The following is a 26,651-nucleotide window of genomic DNA, read 5'->3' on the forward strand; positions in this document are numbered from 1 at the left end:
AGTTTTTGTTTTTCAAGAAATTTTTCTTTTCTCAGTTGTCAGAATTTGTGGCATAAAGGTGTCCATTAATATCCCTTTATATGCTTTTAATATCTGTAGACTCTGTAGTGATGTCACCTCTTATTCCTGATATTGGTCATTTGTGACTTCTCTTCTTTTTCTTACTAGTCAGACTAGAAATTTAACATTTTTATTTTTATTGATCTTCAAAAAGAAACCAGCTTTTGGTGTTACTATTACTGACTTTTCTCTGATTTTTTGGTTGCAGGGTATTCCATTATATGAATGTTTATTCAGTTATTCTATTATTGATTGATATTTGGCATAAAAATAATCTTATTTGGAACTGTATAACTAATCTATATGATGAAAATCATAAAACCTTGAGGATATGAATAAATGGACACAGGTATAATACTCCCAGATGGGAAGATTAGAGAAGTAAAGATGTCAGCTCTCCAAATAATTCATAGGTTTATGGTAATTCTACTCAAAATACTATTAGACTTTGAAAATCATGGCAGAAAGATTCAGAAGTTCCTCTAGATGAATAAATATTTGAGTTGATGTTAAAGTTCTGAGAAAAAGAAGAATGGATGGAGAGAAACCTAACTATAAGATATTAAAACATAATGAATTTAAAAAAGAATGCCAGCACCAAGATAAAAAAGGCTAATGGGAAAATAGCCTGGAAATGGAACATGTTGGATATAAGGATTTAACAAATGATAAAGAAAGCACACATATCTATAGGAAAGGATTAGTTTAACAAATGGTGTTAGTATAACTGTGGGCAATTTGGAACAGCAGAGATTTAGATTTTCTTAAATATCACATACTAAAATAAGTTATACTCTAAGCAATTTGGAGCAGCAGAAATTTAGATTTTTTAAATAACACATACTAAAATAAGTTCCAGATGGATTAATAATTATACAGAAATAATAAGCCAAAGAACTGAATTGTGTATTGATTGAACCTAAGAAGGGGATCAACTAGAATTTACATAGGCAGTGATTGACAGATTAGACTACATAAAAATTTAACTTTTGTATCATCCAAAAATGTAGCCAAAAAGAAAAAATGTAGCAGACTGGGGGAGATATTTGCAGCAAATTTCTAAGAGTTAATATTCTTATATATAAAACCCTTATGCAGATATAAAAATGGGCATAGGAGAAGATTGGATAATTAACTAAATAGGAAATTAAACAAAAACAAACAGGGAAAAAAATCTTAATGCAAATTAAACTGCTAAGGGGTTACTAGGATCCACCCATTAAATTAGCAACAGCTCCCGTTCAGGCCAGAGTAGGGTGTAATTAGTACATGTATAAATTGCTCATGGCCTTATATATATGGTGTTACAGCCATTTGAAATCCACTGTTGTGATGTGTCAAGATTCATAAAAATCTCCATGCTTTTTTGACCCAGAAATCACACATCTGGAATTGATCCAAAGAAAATAATAACTGGCCACTCCTTCCAAAAAAGAAACATATAAGCCCAAAGATGTTCACAGAGTTGTTTCAAGTAATGAAAAATTAGAAACAAGCTAAATGACTAATCAAGGGAGTAATTAAAATTTTCATATACCTTGTAGATAGAATACAGTACAATAATGAAAATGTGGTAATAGAGACTGGAATTGAAAAGTGTGATAAGGGTAATTTTTTAAAAGTGAGCTTTCAAATTGTATATACAATTTGATATAAAAATGACTGGAAGGAAATATGTACAAATGATAAGCAGTTATGAGGAGGGTGGTGGGTAATTCTTTTCCTATTTTCTGGGATCCAGTAGAATGCTAGGCTGCATTACCAGAGTACAGCACCTACGTCAGGAGAGCTGATAGACCTATGTTATGAGAAGAGCATGCGCTTTGGAGATGTGTAGCTCTGAGTGCCAGTTCTGGTTCTACTTACCTAGTATGAGGTCCTCACAGTTACATAACTACTTTGAACCTCAATTTCTAGATATGAAAAAGGAGCAAATACCCTTTATTCAATATTATGTGGATTAACAATAGTAGATGGTAGTTGTTGATAGAAATACTCTTCTAGTTACATCACATCTGGAATAATATATTAGCTTACACGCAACTATAAATCTCAATGGCGAACAGCTAAGGTTTATTTCTTGCTTATGTTACTTATTAGCTACAGATTGGCTGTGGCTCTGCTCTGTGTTCTCTTCATTCTAGAATCCAGGGAGACCCGAAAGGAAGATGGTGATACGAAAGGATAGTTCTTAAAGGTCTGCTTGGAGGTGGTATACTTCTGCTCGCATTTCACTGGCCAAGGCTAATGTCAGTAGCACCGGAAGTGTGATCCTCCTCTGGGAATGGGCCAGTACAGAGGGGCAGCAAATATTTTGAACAAATAGTATATGCTGTGACGCAGTGTGTCTAGTTCTGGCTGTCACTGTAAGGCTGTGACAAGCTGGAGTATGTTCAGAGGAGAAAGATCAGGGTGGTAAGTAATTCTGAGATCTCACCTGAAATACAGTGGGAAGAGTTGATGGAGAGAGAGGGGTACATTAATGCTGTTTAAAACATTTGGAGAATGGTTGTCACTAGATATGCTGTATGACATCAATGGATGGAATTTAACAGCATATTTTTTGATTCGGTATAAGGGCATAACGAGGAAAGGGGACAGAAAAGGAAATTCTTGGTTGTTTTATCTTACCTCATTTATATTCTTCAAAATAACCTATGAAGGTTTGTGTGTGTGTATGTGTTTATGTTTAAATATTGGAGGAAACAGCCTCAGAGTGGATAAGTACCTAAGGTCACATGGCAAATAAGTGGCAAAACCAGTTTGGAATCCAAGTCTGTATGATCTCATCTCTTTCCACTGAACTTTGCTACCCTCTATAGGGCTGCAAGTTTTCTTCAGTTAAACTGTTTATCGCCAGCCGTCTTCTGCCTGAGAAGGTGATAGCCACTCTTAAAGGGTAAGAACCCATCTCTAAAAGGGTTCAAACAAAGTATGAATGGAAGGATTGAAAGGAAGGTTGAACTCTAGATTAATGGTCTGCAGACTTATTTGATTACATGCACCTCTCAGCAAAATAATCTAGCATATGCCATACATATATCTGCTAAATATATTAAGCTATTATACTAATATTATATATATCACACAACACACAAAAAATAAAAGTTAAAGAAGTTAAGGGTTTACATAAAATTTTAGATATTCTCATAAATTAGATTTTAGATTTTGTGTAAAATCTCAACTTTTTAAAACTTCTATTTTACAGGTAGGTAGATATTTTTTCCTGCATCCCTGTGGGTTGTCTTGTGTGCCCACAGAGGTGCATACCCCCAGTGCTGGAGATCATTGTCCTGGGTGATTTGTAAGACTCCTTTTTCAGTATGAAGATTTTATGATTCTGTTTAGCCTGAATTTTTCTGAAAGGGATAATGATAGCTTAATTCACTTCAGAAAAGTTTTTATATAGTCTGTTATCTAAGACCAAAACTATAAATTCTTCACTGGCATTCTTAGCAGAAATTAAACCTGAATACCACATAGTATGAAAGGTGCTTTTCCAGATAAATAGTAATAACCCTATGAGTGTTACAATCTCTATATAAAAGAGGGTGTAAATAGGGGTTATTATTAAGTAATAAACCTGATTTCTATGTGTGGCACAAGAAACTTCCTCATTATTTTAATCGTATCTTCTCTATCTAAATCTACATGTGTATGTCTAAAACTTACTGTACTCATATATTCTAAAATGAATCTGAAGTTTTGCCTAGAGAGTAATATGAATTTTTGTACATGGGAAGTTATTTTAGTACTGTTTTAGAATGGAGCCAGAAATCTAAATTAGGCTAAGCCTACTGGACTAAAATCTTTATAAAGATATATGCTCTGAGAAGCAAAGGAGTTACTTGCATTGCCTGACAGAGGAAACTGTCTGCTTTTCTACATTCTGGTCGTTGGTTATCGGCCATTTACCAGGCTGATACTTCACAATGAAGACAAGTTTCTATTTAGTAATTATTTCTTGGGGATAGAGTACTTAAGAAAAACCGGCCAAGATCACAAAGCAGAAACACAAATCTAGCATTTAAAAGATGCTCCTGTATTGAGATGAAATTGTAGATCAGCAGTGCTCTTTTCCATTTTTTCCCTCACACTCATACATTTGTACAGATTTCTCACCATGACATACTGCGGTTTGGTGGTAGTTGCAGTGGAAGTGTTGCTTGCAATTAGGATCAAACCCAGTTTAAGCAAGAGATGATCAAGTTCGGTTACTTTTTCTGCAGCAGTTTAAGTGACCTACAGGCCAGAATTTCCTTGGTAATAACTTGTAGTAATTTTTCCCCCTAGAAAATTAGCATGGAAAAGTACAGGTTAAATAGTTTAATCTGCTATTTCTTAATTTTCATATTCTTTGATTCATTCAACAAGCAGTCATTCAGTGCTTCTTTGTGCCAAGCCCTAAGGAAACACTAGTGAACAAGGATATTGACCACTGATTTTTTAAATATACATCAGGTGTATTAAAAGCCAGCGGAGCTGTTGTTGCTCACAGCAGCTTACTGTAGGAGTCTGCTCTACACTGACTTGTGCTTGCCTTCCTGTTCTCTTGCTCTGTTCTCTCCCCTCACCTGCCTTTCTCTCCTTCCCTTCCTCTCTTTTCTCTTCCTTCCTTTCTTTATTTTTCTTCTTTTAAGTGGTGACCACAGGCAAATTTTGAAGTCAAGTCATCTAAGCATAGGAGAAACTATGATATTTATTGTATAAAACTTACATGATATGGTTACATGGAAGATGGTAAAATTCTTAATTTCCCTTAAAGACCAAATGTCATCTCACCTGTGCAGATCTTATGGCATGTATGTTTGTTACTTTGCTCTGAAACTATATATCTTTAAATGGCTTTATATTATTCTAGTTAAAGTAAAACTAATATCAAGTGTGCTTTTTATTTTTTATTTATTTTTTATTTATTTTTTTGAGGAAGATTAACCTTGAGCTAACTACTGCCAATCCTCCTCTTTTTTGCTGAGGAAGACTGGCCCTGAGCTTATCATCTGTGCCCATCTTCCTTTACTTTATATGTGAGACACCTACCACAGCATGGCTTTTGCCAAGTGGTGCCATGCCCACACCCGGGATCCGAAATAGCGAACCCTGGGCCGCTGAGAAGCAGAACATGTGAACTTAACCGCTGCGCCACCGGGTCGGCCCCTTCAAGTGTGCTTTTTAGATGCAAACGTTTATATGATTAGATAGTTTTTTATTAGTGTTTCTTCATGTGTTTTCTGAATTTGAATCCTGATGTATCTTCTGGAATTAGCCATTTTTTTGCCTATTTCTGTTATATGACAACTGGCACGTTTTTATTTTTCAGGGCTTTAATTGCCTTGGCATCTAAACTCCAGAATACATCCCAGTTAATTAAAGACATGTGAATGGTTTGGGGTTTTTTTTGCTGTTGTGCTCTCTATTGATGAATTTGAAGGCAATTAAAAGTATAATTCTTTTCTCCTTTAGCATCAGACAACAGTCAGCGCTTTCGAGAAACCTGTTTTGCATTTGCATTGACACCACAACAAGTGCAGCAGATCAGTAGTTCCATGTAAGTTGTCTTCACGTGTAACTTGCATTTTGGTCTTTGAATCTAGTCTTGTTTATAATAAGCGATTTTTTTTAGAACAGTTATTGGGTGAGTATTAGTGTCGTGCCAGTATTAATATTGAAAATACTATTAAAGTGTTAGTTACTCTAAGAACAGTTTTATCTCTGACAGTTTGAAAGACTTTCTGGAGTAACAGTGTCCTTGAATCACTTTTCATGTGCATGTTTTTAAAATAATTGTAGCTCTTATTCTGTCTTTTGTAGGGATATTTCTGGGACCAAATGTGACTTCACAGTGCAGGTCCAGTTAAGGTAGAGTATTGACTACAATATATATCCAAAGTTTAAAAGTTAATATTCCTTAAAGACTTGAAAAAAAATCTACCTAATTTCCAATAAGTATATTGAAAGTATTGGGTTCAGATGTTTGAATGAGGAAAAAACTTCTCCTGTTACGAAATACCCTAATTTTTATAGAATTTAGATTTTGATGTAGCAAGTCATGTACCATATATCTAACCACATTTCTTCATTTTGGTTACCCTCAATTAGTTGAGAAGCTCCAGCTAATGATGCATTTAAAGATCACAGTAGTCAGCTCTTTAGAAATACCAAGTTTTATGAAAGCAAAGGCCTGATCCATGAGTGGCAAACTTCTGGGATAAGGAACTAGTACTTAGGTTAAGTTTACAGTGTCTCGTGGACAAACAAAAACCAAAATATTCTAATTTGCTTTGTCCTCTGTTTTAAATCGTCAGTTTAAATCTAGATTCCATTGTGAGACATTTCTTGATAGTTTTGCAAGATGAATGGGAATTTTCCAATGTGAATTCACAGCTGCCCCATAATTTCTCTTCTTAGCCCATTTCTTCTAAGAGTATCTAAGAAATATTTTATGTCAATATGTCTCTCTCTTCCTTATATAAACCATCTTATGCTACTCTCTTCACTCAGTGACTGTCCATGTGTGAGCCTAAGTGCCTCCCATTGTCCCTATTGCAGTAGGGATAGAAGAGGAAATACAAGACAGTTGTTTTCTTTAGCCAGCTGTTTTCCCCAGAGAGCGGGAGGGATAGGTCCAACAGAAAGCCCAGTCTCAATTGCCAAAAACTGAGTTGTAGGTACAAATTATAAATATAGTAGGAGGTCAGAAAAGAGATTAAAGCACCTGCTCAGTGCTTTGTGGAACAATGTGAAAACTCTGATCTAAGCTTAAAAATAGTGTGATAAAAACAGTGAGAAAGCAGAGGAGAAGTTGAGTTCTTTGTTTTGGAAGGCACTGACAAAGATGTTGCTATGTAAAAGGTAATTTATCCTCTGTTGGGGCAGACTCTGAGAATGACTGAATAAATTAAAGGACTTAAAAATGATGCCTTCGTAACTGATTATATATTGCTGTAATCTTTTTTACTTCCTGCGTCAACAATTTACATTTTGTTTGTACTGGTATGTGACATTATCCTTTAAACAATGGTTTTCAGACTGATGCTTGGGGCCATCCTTAGGGGTCTACACTCTGGCTACCATTCCACCTCCCCTATGCAACGCCCTCCACCCCCCAACACACACACTGAACCAAAGTAGTGCTGCTTTAATCTTTTCTGCATGTTTGACTTTGGGTTAGTTTTCATTTGAAGAAAGAATCCCAAGACTAAAAATTTGACAACCATAGCTCTGGAACCAAAGATCTAGTTACTAGCCTCAGTATTTTATATTAATGTATGTGCATTCTTTAAAGCAGCAGTGGGCGTGGTTCACATTCTAAAGGAAGAGTATTTTCCCTAAGATAGATCAACTTTCTAATTCAGAGATTCCAAGGGAATCTTGTTGGTTAAAAATGATTTAGCCGTTTATAATTCAGATTTATCCCAGATCTTAGGAAGAAAGAACTGTGTTGTATTATATTTGGTAATTGTTAGACATCTACCCCTCCCCACCTCCCGTTGCTAGGTCTGCAGTCCCATTGTATTATTTAAGTTAGGAGTGTATACCTAGCTACTATCCTAATTATAAATCTTTATCTAAAACATGAAAGTAATTTGGTCAGAATTGGGGTCGGTGTTTTCTCTATTAGATTCCTAGCCTGTTTTCATTTATGTACCTGTTCCTCTTCCCACCCCCATGAACTCCTTCACAGAAACTTTTTGCTATTGTTCCCTCTTTTTTCTTTTTTTCCCTTTAATTTGTTAGGGTGGTTTAGATTTTCGCTTTTTTACTGAATTGAATAGGAGTCTACTTGTCATATAAATTATTCTTTTCCTATAGCTTCAGGCAGCTAAGGTCCATGTTTTAAATTTGTCACTGCGTTAGACTAATTGATTAAAAACTTTGTGGCATCCTCTTACTGTTGCAGTGTAAAGACTGGCCTGTACTAGAAGGTTCTACTGGGGTTAGAAATGATCCTGTGAGCTTTGTCATCTGTTTCCTAAGTGTATTTCTAGAAAATCTTTCTAGATTAGTAATTCTTAACCTTTTTATGGATCCCTGATCCCTTTGAGAATGTGATGGAAGCAATAAATTGTCTTCCCATAAAGAGGAACATGTATATGTACTCATAAAATTTTATGTAGAAAATTGTCCCATTTTGTGGACCCTTTCCACACACAGATCTCAGTCGGCAGGTTAAGACCCTGCACCGCAGATGTTGAGGAAAGATGTTTGTGCGTGATGAATATTTCACAGAATTCCAGAGATAGGGTTCTTCTTAACATGTAACTCAAATATATTGTGAACATTGTGTAAATGTGGAATGAGCCTCAGCCATATATTGGGAATAGGAGGTAATTAAGGATAGATGTCTTAAATAGCAAATTAATAATTCATTTCTTGATCTATATAAGAGTGAGAATTTATAAATTATGTAGCTGTCCTTCTTTTTCCCAAAAGATTATGCCTTTAATTTAGAAATACATGTTTTCATGAGTTTCTAGAGTAGTATTCTAAATACATGTGGCTATAATATAAATGATGTTGTTATTCTCCATCGTCATTTCTCAGGGAATGATGGCGTACCTTGGCTTAGAGGCCAGAACTTGGTCCTGGGGATGAGCTTGACAGTATTTTCAGTATGTTCTGCTGAGAGCCAAAAAAATGTTTCATAGGCAAATAAATTTGGGTAGAACTGTATATTATATCTCCCTTTTGAAAAGTTACAGTGCATGGTAGCCTAGCTCTTGAGAAGTTCTGTATTAAGGAAACTTAATTTTTTGATTCAAAATTTATTAAGCTTATTCAACTCCAGAGTCTTTTTTCTTGCCCCCCTCAGAACATGCTTAAACAAATGATTGGAAATATTATGAAGACAACTGCAGGTTGATAGCTGTGATCACTGAAACTCTACATTGATGGAATTATTTATATTAAACCTGTTTAAATATGCTTATTCATCATTGTCTAGTTTTAATAGTTTTTTTGTTCTTGTTAAGTCTGACCATCTTTTAGATTAGCTATTGAGCAAAAATATTAATCAGATCATCCTTTAATAAAGGAAATTAAACTTGTCTTTTATCATTTAGGTTTTGTTTATCAGAAACCAGTTGTCCACAAGAAGATCACTTCCCACCCAATCTTTGTGTGAAAGTGAATACAAAACCTTGCAGCCTTCCAGTGAGTTCTAAAAGTTATTTTTTAAATACATTGCCAAGATAGCTATCCAATGTCATCACAGCTGTTGTTAATCATAGTTTTTCATTAAGAAAACATCTTTATTTTGGATATATGTTCATGTGACTGAGTGAAACACTTGTACCAAGTATGTACAATTAACAGCTGTGACATTAGCTATGGGGACAAAGTCTAGGACTTGGAGTTGGGTGTGGTCGTTTAGTGTTGTACTGGACTTTGGGGAGAGAAATTGTTTCAACACAATCTCAACTGTATTAGTGTGAATCTGGAAGCCTGTGGTAGAATAGAGACTTGAAGAATACTATGCCTTAAACAGAGGATGAGAGTGGGGGCTGTTAGTGGTCACATTTAAAATATTCCTTATGTACTTATCCAGACTCTTCATGAATTCATCCTAATTCTTAAATTTTAGAGATTTTTAAGTTATACATCCTTTTTTGCATACTTACTATAATGAGATTATAGGATTGTTTAGAGAAACACAAGAAACTCTTGTGAATATTTACTCCTCTACTTTTTAATGAAAATATTCATATTTTCTAGTATGTAGTTTGTAGGGGTTCTTTTTAGGAATTTAAAATGATGGTTGAAATAATAAGTAGAAATAAATTTATTTCATCCTTAGGGTTATCTTCCACCTACTAAAAATGGTGTGGAACCAAAGCGACCCAGCCGACCAATTAATATCACCTCACTTGTTCGATTGTCCACAACAGTACCAAACACCATTGTTGTTTCTTGGACTGCAGAAATTGGAAGAGTAAGTAAATTTTTGTTTCTACCAGATTTTTGTATTACAGGGAAGGGTTAATCTCCATGGTTGCCTGAGCTTGTATGTAGATGATATTGTAAAGTGAGTTGCAAAAGGACTTATTTTTGTTTTACAATGAGTTTTCAACATGTTCCCATTTAAAACATGGGATCATATTGTATCCAGGGTTTTATAACCGGATCCTTTCACTCAGCAATTTATCACAAATGTCTTCCTGTGTCATTCCATGTTCATCTGCATGATTTTAAATGATTACATCGTATTCCAATATGAGGTAGCCTATTCCCTATTGTTGAGCACTTATTTGATTTACTGATTTGGTTGCTATTTCAAAGAACATTTTGAAGACCATCCTAGTAGCTATAGCTTTGCATACATATGTAATAATTTCCTTAGAGTAAATTCCCAGAAGTGGAATTGCTGAGTCAAAAAGCTTACAGAGTTTTAAGAAATTTTGTGTACATTGACAGATGCCTTACCAAAAGATGTTGTACAAATTTATTCTCTAACTTTCGGTGTTTATTCATGTGCCTGTTGACCCATACTCTGTCAACATTGAGTTTTATCTTCTTTAAAATCTTTACCAATTTTAATAGGTAAAGAATGGCACCATACTTTAATTAGTACTCCTTTTATTATTACTGAGATTGAACATATTTTATGTTTGTGATTACTTGCAGTTGAAGATTATCCATCTGTTTCTCTGTTGCTGTTTTTCTCATTATTGGTTTATGAGTTCTTCATATATTAAGACTTAATCCTCTTTCACATGTTGCAAATATTTGTTTCCTGTTTGCCTTTTATTTTTATTTACGTGAAATAAATTTTAATTTTAATGTGTAGAAGATTTAAATTATTATGGAGCCAAATCTTAATCAGTTTTTCTTTCCTTTATAGTCTTTCCCCCTCAGAGCCTACCATACTTAAGTCTATCTGCTCTCCTAAGCTTACATAAATATTTGTTGATATTTTCTTCTAGACTTTCGAGGTTTCTTGTTTTACTTTTAAATATTTAATCCATTATAAATTTATGTGTGGTGTGAAATAAAGATTTACTTTCATCTTTTAAATAGTCACCCAGTTGTTCTAACACTATTAACTAAATAAATGGTGATTCAGAAGCCACCATTATTATATATTTGATTTTTATTTATCCTAGGTGTGTTTCTGAGCTTTTTCTACATTGTTTCTTAGTCTAGCATTCTTTTTCTTTTTGGAGGAAGATTAGCCCTCGAGCTAACATCTGCTGCCAATCCTCCTCTTTTTGCTGAGGAAGACTGGCCCTGAGCTAACATCCGTGCCCATCTTCCTCTACTTTATATGTGGGACGCCTACCACAGCATGGCTTGCCAAGCGGTGCCATGTCCGCACCCGGGATCCAAACCAGCACACCCAGGGCGGCCAAAGCAGAATATGCGCACTTAACTGTTGCACCACCAGGCCGGCCCCTAGCATTCTTTTTATGGGACAATTTCAGAATGTTTTTGATTATTGCAGTTTTGTCATATGAGCTCGTATCTATTCACTAATTCATTTGAAATCTATTGAATGCTTACTCTGTGCCATGCACTATACTGAAAACCAGCAGTACTGAAGCAAGAAAAAAGTCCCTGCTCTTTTGGAGCCTGAGATCTAGGGGCCAGGTGGTCACACACAAAAATGTGAACTTTCTTAATGTAAGTACTATAAAAGAGAGGTGTGTGGTGATTTTAGAGTATATTAAAGGGCATTTTGAACTAGAGAAAGGTCAGGCCGGGCTTCCCTGAGGAAGCAGTGATGAGCCAAGAACTGAGAGAAGGGTAGAAGAATTCACTTAGGCAGAAGGTTCAGAGGAAGCAACCTGCTCAATAGCCCAGGGGCAGGAGTGAGCCTGGTTCTTTTCAAGAAACTGAAAGGGAGCCACTGTGGTAAGAGTGTGGAGACTGGGGCAGAGCAATATGCAAGATGAGGCTAGAGAGGTAACAACGGGCCAAACCTTGCAGGGCCTTTGAGGTAGTGTTAATGTTAAGAATGTTCCCTTTTTAAGCAGAAAATTTACAGGGCCATATTTCTGTTTAGAAAAAGTCACTCTCCGGAGTGGTAAACAGCTTGGACAGAGGCCAGAATCATGCAGAGAGGTCGCCTCTTAGGAGCAAACTATTGCTTTATTATTAGTGAGAGAAATACTGTGTTAGCCTAGAATGGTGGCAGTGAGAATGGAGGTAAATAGGTGGATCTCTGGGACTAAGTGATAGATTAGAAGTAGGAGCTGAGAGAAAGGGAGATATCAAGGATGATTCCTTAGTTTCTGGCTTCAGTAACAAGGTAAATGATAACGTTACTGAGATAGAGGAAACACTGAAAAAGGACTGAGTTTAGGTGCATTTTGTTTGCATTGGAGGAGGGAGTGTTGGAGGACTAGATGGAGAAAATCATGAGTTTAGTTTTGACGGTTTTGAGTTTGAGATGCCTTTGAGATGTTCTGAATATGCAATTGGGTCTATAGGCTTAAAGGATAAGTTTGGGCTAGAGAGAAAAATGTGAGTTATCTGCTTATTGCTGGTTATTGGAGCCGCACGAGCAAGACTGATGTTGTTTAAGGGGAATGTATCAAGTAGGAAGAAGAGAGTGCCCAAGACTTAATTTTGAGGAACTATAACATTTAATACTGGGTGGAAGAGAATGAACCTGCAGAGGACATGGGGAAATAGTGCCAGAGAGATGGAGCAGAACGGGGGGTGGGTATGAGAAGCCAAGGGAAGAGTTTCCAAAAAGGAAAGAGATGGTAAGTAGTATTGAACAGATGTTGAGAAGTCAAGTATGTTGAAGTCTAAAAAATACCCTTTGAATTAGGAACACGAAGGTGACTTTAGCATGAGCTGTTTTGGTGGATGGTAGGAGGAGAAGCCAGATTGTGACTAGGTGGTGAGGCAGTGGAGATAGTGAGTTTTGCAAGTGTGGCTTTGGAAAGAGAGAAAGGTGAGCTGGAGGGAAATGTGAGATGAGAGTTATTTGTTTGTTTTAATGAGAGAGTCTTTAACATGTATAAAAGATGAAGGCAAGTATCTTCTTGAGTTGTTAGTGTCATCGATTTGATTCCAATTCCTAGTGACTCTCTGTACAGCAGAGCTGAACCCTGCCTGGTCTTTTTGCACCATCCTCTCACACCTTCCGATGCCGTATCAGCCAATGCTCTGCTACTATTCATAGGGTTTTCATGGCCAGTTTTTTCGGAAGTGGGTGGCCAGGTCCTTCTTCCTAGCCTGTCTTCCTAGTCTGTCTTAGTCTGGAAGTTCCTATGAAACCTGTCCACCATGAGTGACCCTGCTTGTATTTGAAATACCAGTGGCATAGCTTTCAGCATCACAGCAACATGCAGCTGCCACAGTATGACGGTCAATAAGATAGACCAGGAAGTGAACCCAGGCCATGACAATGAGAGCACTGAATCTTAACAGGGCTGGTGTCTTCTTGATGAGAGGAAGAGATTAAATATACAAGAGAAGGAAGAAGAAAGAGTAATCAGTAGTGAATTGCATAGTAAGTCATGGAAGGTAGGAGGGACAGCTTCTTTAGTTAATGGAAGAAGAAAAGGATTGGATGAGTGTATGTGATTGGTACTGAAGAGATGAGTAAGTTCTGATCTGATGACTTCTCTTATGTCTGTGAGATAGGAAGTGAGGTAGGTCTCCTGAGAGTGAGAGAAGAAATAGGGCCTTTGAGGAGAGTAGAAATGTTGGAAAAGTGATTACACAGAGTGAGATGTGTTTCCCTGCATTACTCCCCCAAATCTTTCTGGGAATTTGAATGAGATTGCTTTAAATTTGTATATAAGTTAGGGAGGATTAATTTATTTACAATATTTAATGTTCCCATTCCAGGAACTGTATGTTTCTCCATTTATTCAAATCTTCTTTTATGTTTCTCAGTAACCTAATAGATTTCTTCTTATAAATCTTCCATATTATTAATTACTGTGTTACTATTGCTATTGTAAATAGATCTTTTTTCTATTATATTTTCTAAAGAATTTATTTATTATTGGCTTTATTTAAAAGCTAGTTATAGTTAAATGTGTACTTAACATGTGAATTCATATTTGTTAGCAATAGCTTTTTAGTTGATTTCCTGGTATTTCCGGGTAGGCAGCTTTAGGTTTGAGATGTATCGTCATAAAAATAATGGTAACCCTTATATTTATGCCATAGGTTCTTGTTCTGTTGTGCTGGTGAGAACCTCCAGAGCAATGTTAAATAATGAGAGTGAACCTTCAGAACAGTGTTAAATAATGAGAGTGCTAGTGAACATACTTGACTTGTTCCTTAGATTAATGAGAATACTAGTGTCACAACATTAAGTATTATAATGACTATTAATTTTTGATAGAACTTAATTATATCAATGATGTATTCCTATACTCCTCTTTTACTGGATATCTTTGTGAGAAATGGATTTTGAATTTTATCAGTATCCTTTTTGACATCTGTCAAGGTTATATTGTTTTTCTTTGTCTAATTAATATGTCACTGTTAGGTTTTAAAAATCCTTTAAAATATTTTACTTCGGGAGCCAGCCCAGTGGCAAAGAAGTTTACTTCCGCCACATGCTCCGCTTTGGCAGCCTGCGGTTCACCAGTTCAGATCCAGGACAGGGACTTGCACACCTCTCATCAAGCCTTGCTATAGTGGCATCCTACATACAAAATAGAGGATGATTGGCACAGATGTTAGCTCAGCAACAATCTTCCTCACTGAAAAAAATAAAATAAATATTTTACTTCCAGTGTACCTTGGGCCTTGCCTGTTTTGTCCCCCTTTTTGAAGAGAGTGTTGAAGATATTTTGTTTTTGTGTGTTTGTGGAAAGTGTAGCCTACTAGGGAAGTATGGTAGACACCAGCGTGTTTACAGTGAACTGTGAAAGAAGTCTCCAGCTGTGGGAGAGGGGGAAATGTGGTTGCAGGTATATAGCACCTGAGGAGGGCAGAGTGCTCTTCCAGGGAACCCTTTCAAACCTCAGAAAGAGCACAGTGTCTTCAATGATTTGAAGGTCTACCAGGTAAGATCCATAAGTTGGAGACCTTCTTTTTGAAATGAAAGACTGAAAGAAAAGTGTTCTTTTCCAAAGCCCGGAATATAACTTCTTAGATTGTTTTTCAATCACTAGTTTTTAATTCAACTCTTATTGTTTTGGGGATTCATTTGTATTATTAGTTGCTATTGAGAAATGTTAGAAATATGTCTTCAAAGAAAATAAATAGGAGAGCTAGTATTAGCTGAATCTACAGTGGTGATCATATTGCAGTATGTAAATGTCTGTAATTGTACACCTTAAACTATCACAATGTTATATGTCAATTATAGCTCAATTTTTGAAAAAAGAAAAAATAATATATATTAAAAAAAGAGCTTGTGCAATGGTTGAAGGAAATAAGCAAAGTGAACTATATTGTAACATCTTACCTACCTCAGGGTAATCACTGCATTTAGCATTTGTTAAACTTTATAGAGAAGTTATCTAGATATTGGTGTAAAGGACACTTAATGGGTACATTATATATATATATATATATATATATATATATATATATATATATATATACACATCTTAATTACGGAGAAAATGTCCTGTGAATTTGCTAGACAGTTTTGAAGGCTTTCAAAAAAGCATTTGACAGAACGTCAGTGTAATGCAATATATATCAATAGTTGGAGTTAGGTAGTACTTTGAAGGGTTGGCAGGAACAATATGATATCATCTACCTAGAAAAGATACTATAGCATCATGAAGTTTTGGGGCTTTTTGCTGCTGAATCTCTTTCATGTGATAGAAAATTTAATTCCATATTATCAGTACAAGTGGCATTTGTTACTACCTGACATTCTTTTTTGCTGCTGCTTTTTTTTTCTTATTTGGTTACATGTTTCAGCTAGAGGGAACGTACCTTTTCACTGAAGTTATAGTTGTAGTTTCTACTTGATCTCTCCTTAAAAATTTATATAAAGCCTTAGGGTAATTCCTAGTTCTGAAGACTCAAGCTGTCAGTACATAATTTCACAGTGTTAATTAGCATTTCTCCAGTTTCTGTTGTACCTGAAGCATTAATCAAATAAATAATAAAGGTACATAAGGTTTTTTTCCTAAAAGAAGCTTTTTAGTTTTATATTAGGTTGATATTGTATGTTGTAAAATTTAGGCAAGTTGTAAGGTTAGTTGTTCCTCATTAATAAATTGTGAAGTTTATTAATGAAAGTAAATTGGCTTTTTTGACATTTCATTTGTTCTCCAGAAGATGTGTAACATGTGAACATGGATAGGTTTCTGAACTCTAAATGAAAATTTGACCTTCCAGAGGGTATTATAGGATATTTTCTCTTGTTGCCAGAAGAGAGGAATGTGTTCTCAAAAATGTGAAAGTAACTGAAAGTTGGAATGAACATTGGCCTAGGTTAGGGGAGCCAAGGCAAACAAGGTGTGTGAAAGCAGGAACTGCAAAGAACGCTGCTGGCCTTGGCCATTGAGTAAGTCTGTTGTCCTAATATCCCTACTCTTTCCTGGCTCTGTCACCAAGCAGATACATGATCATGGGCAGATTATGTGCCTTTTTGTGCCTTGGTTTCATCAGTCCTTCACTTAGAAAAATACTTATCTTACCTATCTCTTATAGGCCTTCTGCGAGGTTTAAATGAAGTAGATAGTATATGTTGAGTGCTTCGAAAACCATATATAGCTATAAGATAGAGAGTGGCAGTAATTATTTTTCCTTTTGCTTCCTTCCAAATCGCTTGATCTTCCTCTTGATCCCAACATCAAATGGAAGGTGAGCCTTCTCATTTAGATTTCTCACTTCCCCTTCATAAGCCTCAGCCCTTTGTTATTCCTCTTATCTAGCCACGTACCTTTCACTTCTACCTTGGCTTGTTAACTGTTTCCTTTGTCCCCTTCCCTGACTACCATCTCCAGGTAGTCCCTCTGCTGGTAATGGATATTCATCTATTCATTTGCTGAACCAGCAGCTTCTCTCTGAAAATCTTTACTGTTCCCTCTGCGTCTTGTGATAATGGCTCAAGTAGGATCTTTTCAAGAACTAGTTAAAGGCATACAGAGAGATTAAGTGGTATAGATTAGGAAGCCAATCTAATTTGTAATTTTTTTAATAGCTGCTATTTTAGATATATCTATTATCTACTAAATATGGTTTATGATGACTTTGCCCTCTTATTGGCCTTGGTTTATATTTAGTTTTAACATCATTCTCTTATAAAAGTGCCTTAAATTGATTAGCTTCATGAAGTTACAGGTAGTCAGGTAATATAGAAGCATGACAGAACTGGCTTTATTGCTTGAAAGTTGCAAAATTAGGGCAAGTTCTTTTATTTCTCAAAACTTCACCTTTCTCATCTATAAAAGTAGGGTTATGACCACCTCAGCAGCTTTTTGGTTAGGATTAAGTGAATTACTTACTGTTCATGAAAACACCTAAGACAGTGCTTGGCACACAGTAGGTGTTTTAAGAAGTGTTAATTTTCTTTCCCTATCACTGTGGGATTAAAATAGATGTACTATTTACTTACGTATGTTGTTTGTTTTCTACATCTTTTTTTTTTTCCAGAACTATTCCATGGCAGTATATCTTGTAAAACAGTTGTCCTCAACAGTTCTTCTTCAGAGGTTACGAGCAAAGGGAATAAGGAATCCGGATCATTCTAGAGCTTTAAGTACGTATGATAAACTTATTTTATTTATGTAGCTGAACTGTTTTGGTAAAGGTTAGAGTAGTATTTTCTTAACTCAAGAAATTTTAGGGTTTGTTTTTTTACTAGAGCTTATATAGAAGATTTAAAAAACTGAAAACTTTGTTTTGTGAGCAAGAGTAAATAAGACTTAAGAAGTAGTTTTAATATCTTTGTCATAACCTGATCTTAAAATTAACTTTGTGAAGTCAGTACATGAACACAGAGGAATATTTTATCAGAACTTCATAAAAGAAGTAAATGTTTAAGGAAGTCCAGGAGATGGGAAGGAAATCTTGGCATATATTTCATGAGAATTATTTTATATTTAAAGTTTCTCCAGGAAAGATGAGCAGGGATATGTGATGACTACATCTGTGCATTAATAAAGTAAAAAGGGAGTCAGTGGGGTGGTAGATGTATTAATGAAGCAGGCAGGTTCTGTTTGTAATCGATTATATGGCCTTGAAAAGTCACACTACTCCTCTGGGTCTCATATTTCTCATCTGTAGCAAGAGGTTTGTGTTCCACATGATTTAGAACCCCTCCAAAGTCTGAGTTCATAGGTATGAATAACTAGATGGTTCATTTTGTTGTGTTGAATTTGAGGTTTGTCTGCAAATTGGCTGTTCTGGCTTCATTCTTGGAGGCTTAAGGCCAGAGGTTGGTGGCCTTGCCAAAGAGGTAAACTAAGTTCTTCCTTTATTCTGTTCTTTGGCAGAGAGAGATTCTTTGTGGATGGATTTGGGGGTGGGGCTGAGGACTTAGGGGGCAAAACTTGTACAGACAGGTGTTAGAGAGCCAGACTTTAAGGATTCTTGATGTGAGTTGATTAGTGAAACCCACTGTCAGAGTTGTAGTTAGAAGCACTGTGGTGGAAAGAACTAAAGTGGTAAGGCCAGCTTTCCTCCCAATTCCCTTCATGGCATAGCTTTTATCTTTTTTTCTAACCTGTTTTTATGCCAGAGGAAAAGATCCCAGTACTTCTGAATATCAGAATACCCTGAGTAGTTCATTGAAGGATTTTTGTGTCTTTTAAAAATGCAAATAATCCTGAGTCAAGAAGAGCACACTTTTGGCTAATGCCTTTGTAGGCATTCTTTGGCAGGCAGTGAACTAGAATGACAACACTGGTTTGAGGTCTAGAGGCGTGGAAGCACCATTTGGCAGGGACAAGGAGATGGTGGAGGATCCTGAAAGAAAAGAAGGGACAGACATCTGCTTTGAAGGAGATTGCAAGAGAAGAACTTTTCTATTTTCACACTGTTGCTGAGTTCTATTCCTGGTCATTCTAGTGAGAATCTTCATATTTGCCACATAGTGCTAGAATCTCATCTGGTCAGAAAGCGTTATGGAATTATGTGAGCCTGTATGGAAAAGGTAATACCAAGAAATAAGGCAGAGGAAGTTGTTATATTTAGTGGTGGTGGTGGTGGTGGTGGTGGTGATGATGATGATGATGATGATGATGATGATGATGATGATGATGATAAGGCAAGCTGTCTTTGCTCAAGCTGTTAATCTTCTCCACTTGTAGCTGTAGCACCATCTGGAGGGAGAGTGGGAAGGTCAGCCTAGAATTATTTTATTTTCTGGAAGGAACCACCGTTAGCCACTATTGAGCAGCAAAAGCTGCTTAATTCAAAAGCTGTTTATTTCATCTCTGATCCAATGCTGGAGGTGGAGAGTAGTTGCAGATTGGGTAGGATTCTTGTGGCACTTTATATCTTATCTTACTTACTGGCCTGGGGAACCAACAAAACATTAATTTGGATCCTACCAATAAGACATTTGTTGTCATGGACTAAAGAACAGATTGTTTGCCTTCATGCTATCTATAAAGAAATGACTTTCCCCACAAATTAACTGTATAATTAAAACTTTGTGTAAAACAACTTAACAGAAGAAAATGTTGGCAGGTGTCTCAGATATTTTTGAAGAAATCAGATTACCTACAAATATGATCATTGTAAGTTATTCTTAATCTTATCAATCAGTTCTACTGGCAAAGGTTTATTAGTCAAATCAGGTACTATTGTGTTGTGAGAATAAAGTCGATAGTATTTAGGCTTTTCACAGAGAAATCCATTCTTTGATTAATTTGATTCAGTAGATTTTTGTATTGTGGTTTCCACCTTTGTATAGAGATACCTCCTCACAACTTTTACACAAACAGTTCTTTACTAATTCTTGGTCAAGTTCCTGTCTCCTCTTCCGGCTTCCCTTCAGCATTCACTTTAAACCTTGGCTGTACTTTACTCACACACTATTCCCCCTCTCGCAGCACATTGCCAATGCAAGAAAATTGAGGCTACAAGATGTGAATTTTTTAAACTGCCGATTTCTTCCTTAATCTTACTGCCACTGTAACTGCTTTTCAACTTATCTACATTTGTACCCATCCTTACTCATTCTTTTCAGTCTCAGGAGGAAATATCCCTTTTCCTTCTGAAAATTAATCTTTTATTCATTTATTCTTCTCACTCAGGAAATTATATTACAAGTCTACTGTGTTCCAGGCACAGGAGAATATAGCATTAAACAAGACACACACTGTCTCTGCATCCCCCAGAAGTTTTCAGTCTAATGGGAAAGACAGAATTAAATGATTACGCAAGTCGTTAATGAATTAGACTTGTGGCATGTGCCTTAAAGAAGAAGACAGGGAACTCTGGAGGTAACAAGAGGAGAACATAGTCCTCTCTGGTACTGTGATGTTTAGGAAGATTATAAGGATGAGGAAGAGTTAAGCCCCAAGATGGGAGGGAAATATGCCAAGAGACAAGGCCACTGGAGCTGGAGCAAAGAGAACAAAGGAGGAGAGTGGCCAGAGAAATAGCTACAGGATGAGTTCGTATAGATGATAGGAAATCCTTAAAGGATTTTTAAGCAGAGTGACATGATCAGATTTGGGCAATAAAAATATCACTTTGAAGACTGAATTGAAGGGAGCTAGGCTGATGCAGTGAGGCCAGCCAGTTAGGAACGTATTATACAGATAAGAGATGGTGGTTTCTTGCACTAAGGTAATGGTGATGGAAATAGGGAGAATTTGACGGTTTGAGAAGTGCTGAAGCGTAGAAATGGTAATGAATTATGTGTTGGGGGAGTGAAGAAAAAGGAGAGGTCAAGGAGAAGTTCTAGGCTTTTTTTAAGCACCAGGTTACATGGTAGCACTATTTACTGAAATGGAGAACAGCGTTGAAAAGATCAGGTTGCAGGGAAAAGCTCAGAGTGCACTCTTAGACTTTTTGGTATTTGAGATGTCTGTGAGATATCCAGGTGGAGATGCTCAGAAATAATATTATAGATCTAGTTCCCTCATTTGTCTGCTCTCTGTCTTGTGTTTTTGGTTCCTTCTTCTCTGCAGGCTCTTCCTACTTTCACTGTCAAGTCTCTTTCATGCTTTGAAAATACAAAAACAAGCTACTCTCTGGATAGAATTTTGTGTTCCCCTATTGTTCTCATCCTAGTTTCTTCAAAGAGTATTCTTCACTTGCTCTTTCTACCTCCTCACTGTAACCCATTGTGATCTTTTAACTCCACCGAAGCTGCTCTTGCAGATGTTGCAAGTGACAATCTGATTGCCACATTTCAAGCTTATCTTTTCAGTTTTTGTCTTAGATACTTTTGCTGCATTTCATACCAGCCACTTTCTCCTTGAAATTCTCTTCTCTGTTTGGTCTCAATTACTTGCCTTCAGTGGATTCTCTTAAGGGAAGCATCCTAAATGTTTGTTTTCCCTGGGGTTTCACCCTTGGTCTACATACTTCCCCTAGAGGTAATCACATCTACTCTTGTGGTTTAAACCAGCATCAACTCCCAAATACATACCTTCATCCCAGACCTTCCTCTGAATTTCAAATATAGATATGTATAGCTAACTGCCTTCACTGAAACATTCCGCTGCTTCCTCAAATTTCGGTATTTAAAACTGAACTCATCAAGTCCTATCAAACTTACACCCTACATATTTCTCAAATCTGTCTTTTCTCTCTTCCTACCATCACTGCCCTCATTTAAGCTCTCATATCCTGCTTTTATTTTAAAAACCGTCTCTTAAATAATATATTGCTCTCCTTTCTTGGCTTCTTTTCCTATTCTCTCTTCTGGTAGCATCCTAAGTGATTAATGCAGATCTCATCTTACCGTTCCTTTGCAATCCATGGCTTCTTAACACCAATGGAATAAAAACTCCAACTTCCTTAGCATGACGTATACAGCTTTCCATGATTTGGCACCTCCTTTTATTACTTTCTGTTGTCATCTGTATCCACTCTTCTTCTCATACCTTATATTACAAAAATACTGAATTCTTTTCTTTTCCTCACTGCTTCACCAGTATTGTTCTCTCTGCCTCAGAACTTCTCTGTTGCCTCCTAACTCCACTTATCCTTCATGTTTTACTTTTTCTAGGAGGCATTTCAGAACCCCCAGAGTAGATGAGTTGACTTTCATCTAGCTTGAACACACTTCCATCAGAGCACATTAGAGATGATCTCACTGAGCATCTTTATATTAGACTATGAGTTCCTTTGGGCTGGAATTTAATCTTATTTTTCTTTGAATTCCTAGTGCTTAGCACAGTGCCTGGTATGTAGTAGATCCTCAGATTTCTGTTGAAATAAACTGATGAAAAGAGAGCTAGGGTAAAAATCTGGTCCCTGTGCTTCTGTTTCCTTGCCTATAAGGCGAAATATTGGACTTAATATGTTCACTTGTCTCCAGCTTTAGAATTCTAAAAGGTCGAATATAAAATAATCTGATATTAAGGAAGGATAGAAATTACAGTTATGCGTCACTTAACAACAGGCATATGTTCTCAGAAGTGCATCGTTAGGCAGTTCCGTTGTTCTGTGGATGTCATAGAGTGTACTACACAAACCTAGGTGGTGTAGCCTACTATACACCCAGGCTACATGGCACTAATCTTATGGGACCACCGTTGTATATGCAGTCTATGGTTGACTGAAACGGTTGTTATGTGGCTCATGACCATATAGAAAAATAAAACAAAACGCTACAACAGCACTGTCTAACAGAAGAATCTGTGTTGATGGAAATATTCTACATCTGCACTGTCCCATGTGGTAGCCACTAGCAACATGTGGCTAGTGAGCACTTAGCACTTGATATGTGGCTAGTACAACTGAGGAACAGAGTTTTAAATTTAATTAAACTTAAATTTAAATATAGCCACATGCGATTAGTGGCTAACTCTCATAGCTTGTGACAATAGGGATTAAAAATAGATTAACTTTAAATGTGGCTAGCTGTGACTTTATTATAGGACATATAATAAAATATTGTTACCACTGCAACTCACAATGATACAAGAAAACTTTAACTTTCCATGTGTCAGTTGATGCAGCAGGATGAATATTATGTTGTTTTTATTTTTTACTTCCTTGCCCACAAAGGATAAGTACTTTATTTTTCCTCCATACTTTCTTGTGATTAAATTTAACATAGTAATTCTGCCCCTTCTTTCTTTCTTTGTTATGTTTATTGAAGTATAGTTTATAAGCAGTAACAATTCACCTTTTCAAGTGTACGGTTTGATAGATGTATATAAATAATCTGCCATGATCAAAATATAGAACATCCTTCACCCCAGAAAGTTCCCCTGTGGCCCTTTGCAGTCCATCTCATCCCCTTACCCCTAATTCCTGTAACCATTGATGTGATTTCTGACTCTGTAGTTTGGTCTTTTCCAGGATGTCAAATATTTGAAATCCTATAGCAGGTTGCCTTTTTGTCTAGCTTCTTTCACTTCATATAATGCTTTTGAGGTTCATCGATGTAGTTTGTTCCTCTTTGTTATTGAGTAGTTTTCCATTTTATGTGTACTATAATTTATTTATCCATTTATCAGTTGATGGACATTTAGACTGTTTCTAGTTTTGTGCTATCATGAATAAAGCTGCTAAAACATTTACATTTTGCATGTGAATATCCCAGTTTTGTGGGCACGTGTTTTCATTTCTCTTGGGTAGATATTTAGGACTGGGATCACTGGGTCACATGCTAAGTGTATGGAAAACAGATTGGCAGTGTCTTGTAGAGTACATATATCATTTTTGCATTCCCACCAACAATGTATGAGATTTTGAGTTGTTCCTCTTCCTTACTGGCACTTGGTATTGTCAAGCTGCTTTGATTTTAGCTATTTTTGGTCAATATGTGGTGGTATCTCATTGTGGTTTTAATTTGCATTCCTAATAACAAACGATGTTAAGCACCTTTTCATGCGTTTATTTGCCATCCTTATAGCGTCTCTGATGACGTCTGTTCAAATATCTTGCCCATTTCTCTTTATAGTTTGTGCTTTTTGTATGAAATCCTTGCCTAACCCAAGATTACAAACTTTTTTTTTCTGGAAGTTTTATTGTTTGAGCTGTTAGTTTTAGGTCTTAAGTTCACTTTAAGTAAATTTTTGTGTATGATGCACAGTAAGGTTAGAGGTTTATTTTCTCCCCATATAGATACCCAGTTGTTCCACAGCATTTGTTGAAAAGACTATCTTTTTCTCCATTTGATTACCTTGGCACTTTTGCAAAAACCAGTTGACAACAGATGTATGAATCTATTTCTGGACTCTGTTATTTTCCATTGACATATATGTCTATTCTTATGCCAGCACTACAGTCTTGATTACTGAAGCTTGATAGTAAGTCTTGAAATCAGGTAGAGTCTTCCAACTTTGATTTTTTGTTTGTTTGTTTATTTTCCTGGAATTGTTTTGACTGAGTCAAATAGTTCTAAGTCTGGTGTATAAAAAAATACATAGTGACCAAATCGAGTTTATTCCAGGAATATTAGGTTGATACAACTTTTGAAATCAATCAGTATAATTTACCTTCTCAACAAACTAAAAAAAGAAAAAATCATGTCATCATCTCCATAGATGCAGAAGAAGCATTTGGTCAAATTCAGCATTCATTGATGATAAAGCTCTCAGCAAAATAGAAAGAGAAGGAAACTACCTCAGTGTAATAAAGTGTATTTATAAAAAGCTGTTAGCTAATATCATAGTTAATGATGAAAAATTGAATGCTTCACCCACAAGACTGGGAACAAGGCAAGAATATCTGCTCTTAATAGCTCTATTCAGCATTGCCCTTGAGACCCTAGCCAGCACAATAAGGCAAGAAAAAAGAGGCATACAGATTAGAAATGAATAAATAATTGTTGTCTTTATTTGAAGATGACCTCATTGTCTGTAGAAAAAAATCCCAAAGAATCTATAAAACTTTACTCGAGCTAATATGTGAATTTAGCAAGGTTGTAGAATTACACCATCAATTTATAAAAATCAATTGTGTTTCCATTAGCAGTGAACAACTGGAAATTGAAATTTGAAAAACAAGAATTTAGTGTAGCATCCAAAAATGTGAAATACTTAGGGATACATTGCACAAAATATGTTCAAGATTTGTATGATGAAAACTGCAAAACATTGCTGAGAGAAGTTAAAATAAGACTTGAATAATGGAGAGATAAACCATGTTAATGGATCAGAACACTCAATACTGTTATTGGAGAGATGTCAATTCCTCAGTTCTCTCCAAATTGATCTATAGATTAAATTTAATCCAATCAAGATCCTGGTAGGTTCTTTAAAAGTATCTTTACATGAAAGGATTAAGATTGAGTCTATAATGGCAAAGATGAAAGGCAAAGCCTTTTTTAAAAATAGGAATTGACAAACTGATTCTAAAATAATTTCAGGAAATTCTCCCACCTCCGAAAGTAAAAATACAAATCATATTTTATTTTAAGTAGCAATAGCTAATGTTTATTGAGTATAATGTTAAGTTATTTTAAAGCATTTGAGATATGTTAACTAATTTAATCCTTAAAACAGTGCTATGAAGTATTGTTATTCCCATTTACAAGATGATGAAACTGAGGCAAAGAGAGGTTAAATGACTTGTCTGAGGCCGAATTCTAACCTAATTTAACCACTAACTCAGGTTGCCTCTCCTGTTTCAATTTCTTTTGAACTTACTAAACACTGATCTTTGTTCTGCATAAGGTTGATATTATGATTTATAGTATTGCTTCATTTAAGTGGAAGTTTAAATAGACCAAACCCAAAGTCAGTTACTGTTCCCGTTGTTGTGTGTATGGTGGGTGCTGGAGGGCTGGTTGGTGAAGTCGTGCAGAATGGTTTGTAATCACATTAGAATTCCATTTACGTATTTGCATGGCAATTATTTGTTACCTTTAAAAAAATACTGTTGGTTAAGTGTTTCTTTATAAGAAAGGATTGACTAGGATTGGATCTATAATAGCCAAAGGCATACTTTTCATAATTTGCATATGATAGTAAGTAGCATAAGTGATGTGATAACTGTATTTTCCAAACTAAAACCTAGGGGTTTTATGCCTTTTCAGGTGTGAGAGGCAGCCTATGAGTTATATAGATTTCTAAAACTTGGAATTCCCCAGCCATGAAATGACTTTTTAGTCTGGCATTAGAATCACATCTGGAGCTTTTAAAAAACAACCCATTGGTGTCCCTCTTCTCCATTCTGATTCAGGGGCAGTTATAAGTTAAAAAGCTCTATAGGTAGTTCTGCTATGCATCTTAGTTGAGATCCACTAATTTATAGAGACAGTTGGATAGAATGTCTAAGATTTGGGCCATCTCAAAAAATTCAGACTGTATGATCACCATGTTTAATAAAGGCAGTATTCTTAATTCTTATAAATGGTTGTTAGCATAACAGATGTCTACTCTGAAATCATTCTTCCTTATCTGAGTACTTTTCCCCTCATTTTCTTTACTATATGTTAACATACTTAGTTGTGCCACAGCTCTGAAATTCAGTGATTGACTATGTACACAATCACTCCACTTGGCCTGCTTGTGGAACAATTTCTAAAATTATTGGAATATTACATTTAGGCATTTCCAGTCTTACTTCTGTGT

At 36.0% G+C, this 26,651-nt stretch overlaps 1 protein-coding gene across 2 annotated transcripts in view; it reads left to right on the forward strand.

The window, feature by feature from the left end:
- The window catches only part of PIAS1 (protein inhibitor of activated STAT 1), a 112,671-nt gene that overhangs the window by 64,937 nt on the left and 21,083 nt on the right, over window positions 1-26,651 (forward strand). For both annotated transcript variants that reach the window (XM_046653708.1, XM_046653709.1), the window contains exons 3-7: window positions 5,524-5,608; window positions 5,872-5,919; window positions 9,123-9,213; window positions 9,857-9,991; window positions 17,593-17,698. In XM_046653708.1, coding sequence (XP_046509664.1) covers window positions 5,524-5,608; window positions 5,872-5,919; window positions 9,123-9,213; window positions 9,857-9,991; window positions 17,593-17,698 — 465 coding nt within the window. The remainder of the gene's footprint in view (window positions 1-5,523; window positions 5,609-5,871; window positions 5,920-9,122; window positions 9,214-9,856; window positions 9,992-17,592; window positions 17,699-26,651) is intronic.

The sequence above is a fragment of the Equus quagga genome, chromosome 2 (genome assembly GCF_021613505.1).
Source record: "Equus quagga isolate Etosha38 chromosome 2, UCLA_HA_Equagga_1.0, whole genome shotgun sequence".
Classification (NCBI taxonomy): domain Eukaryota; kingdom Metazoa; phylum Chordata; class Mammalia; order Perissodactyla; family Equidae; genus Equus; species Equus quagga.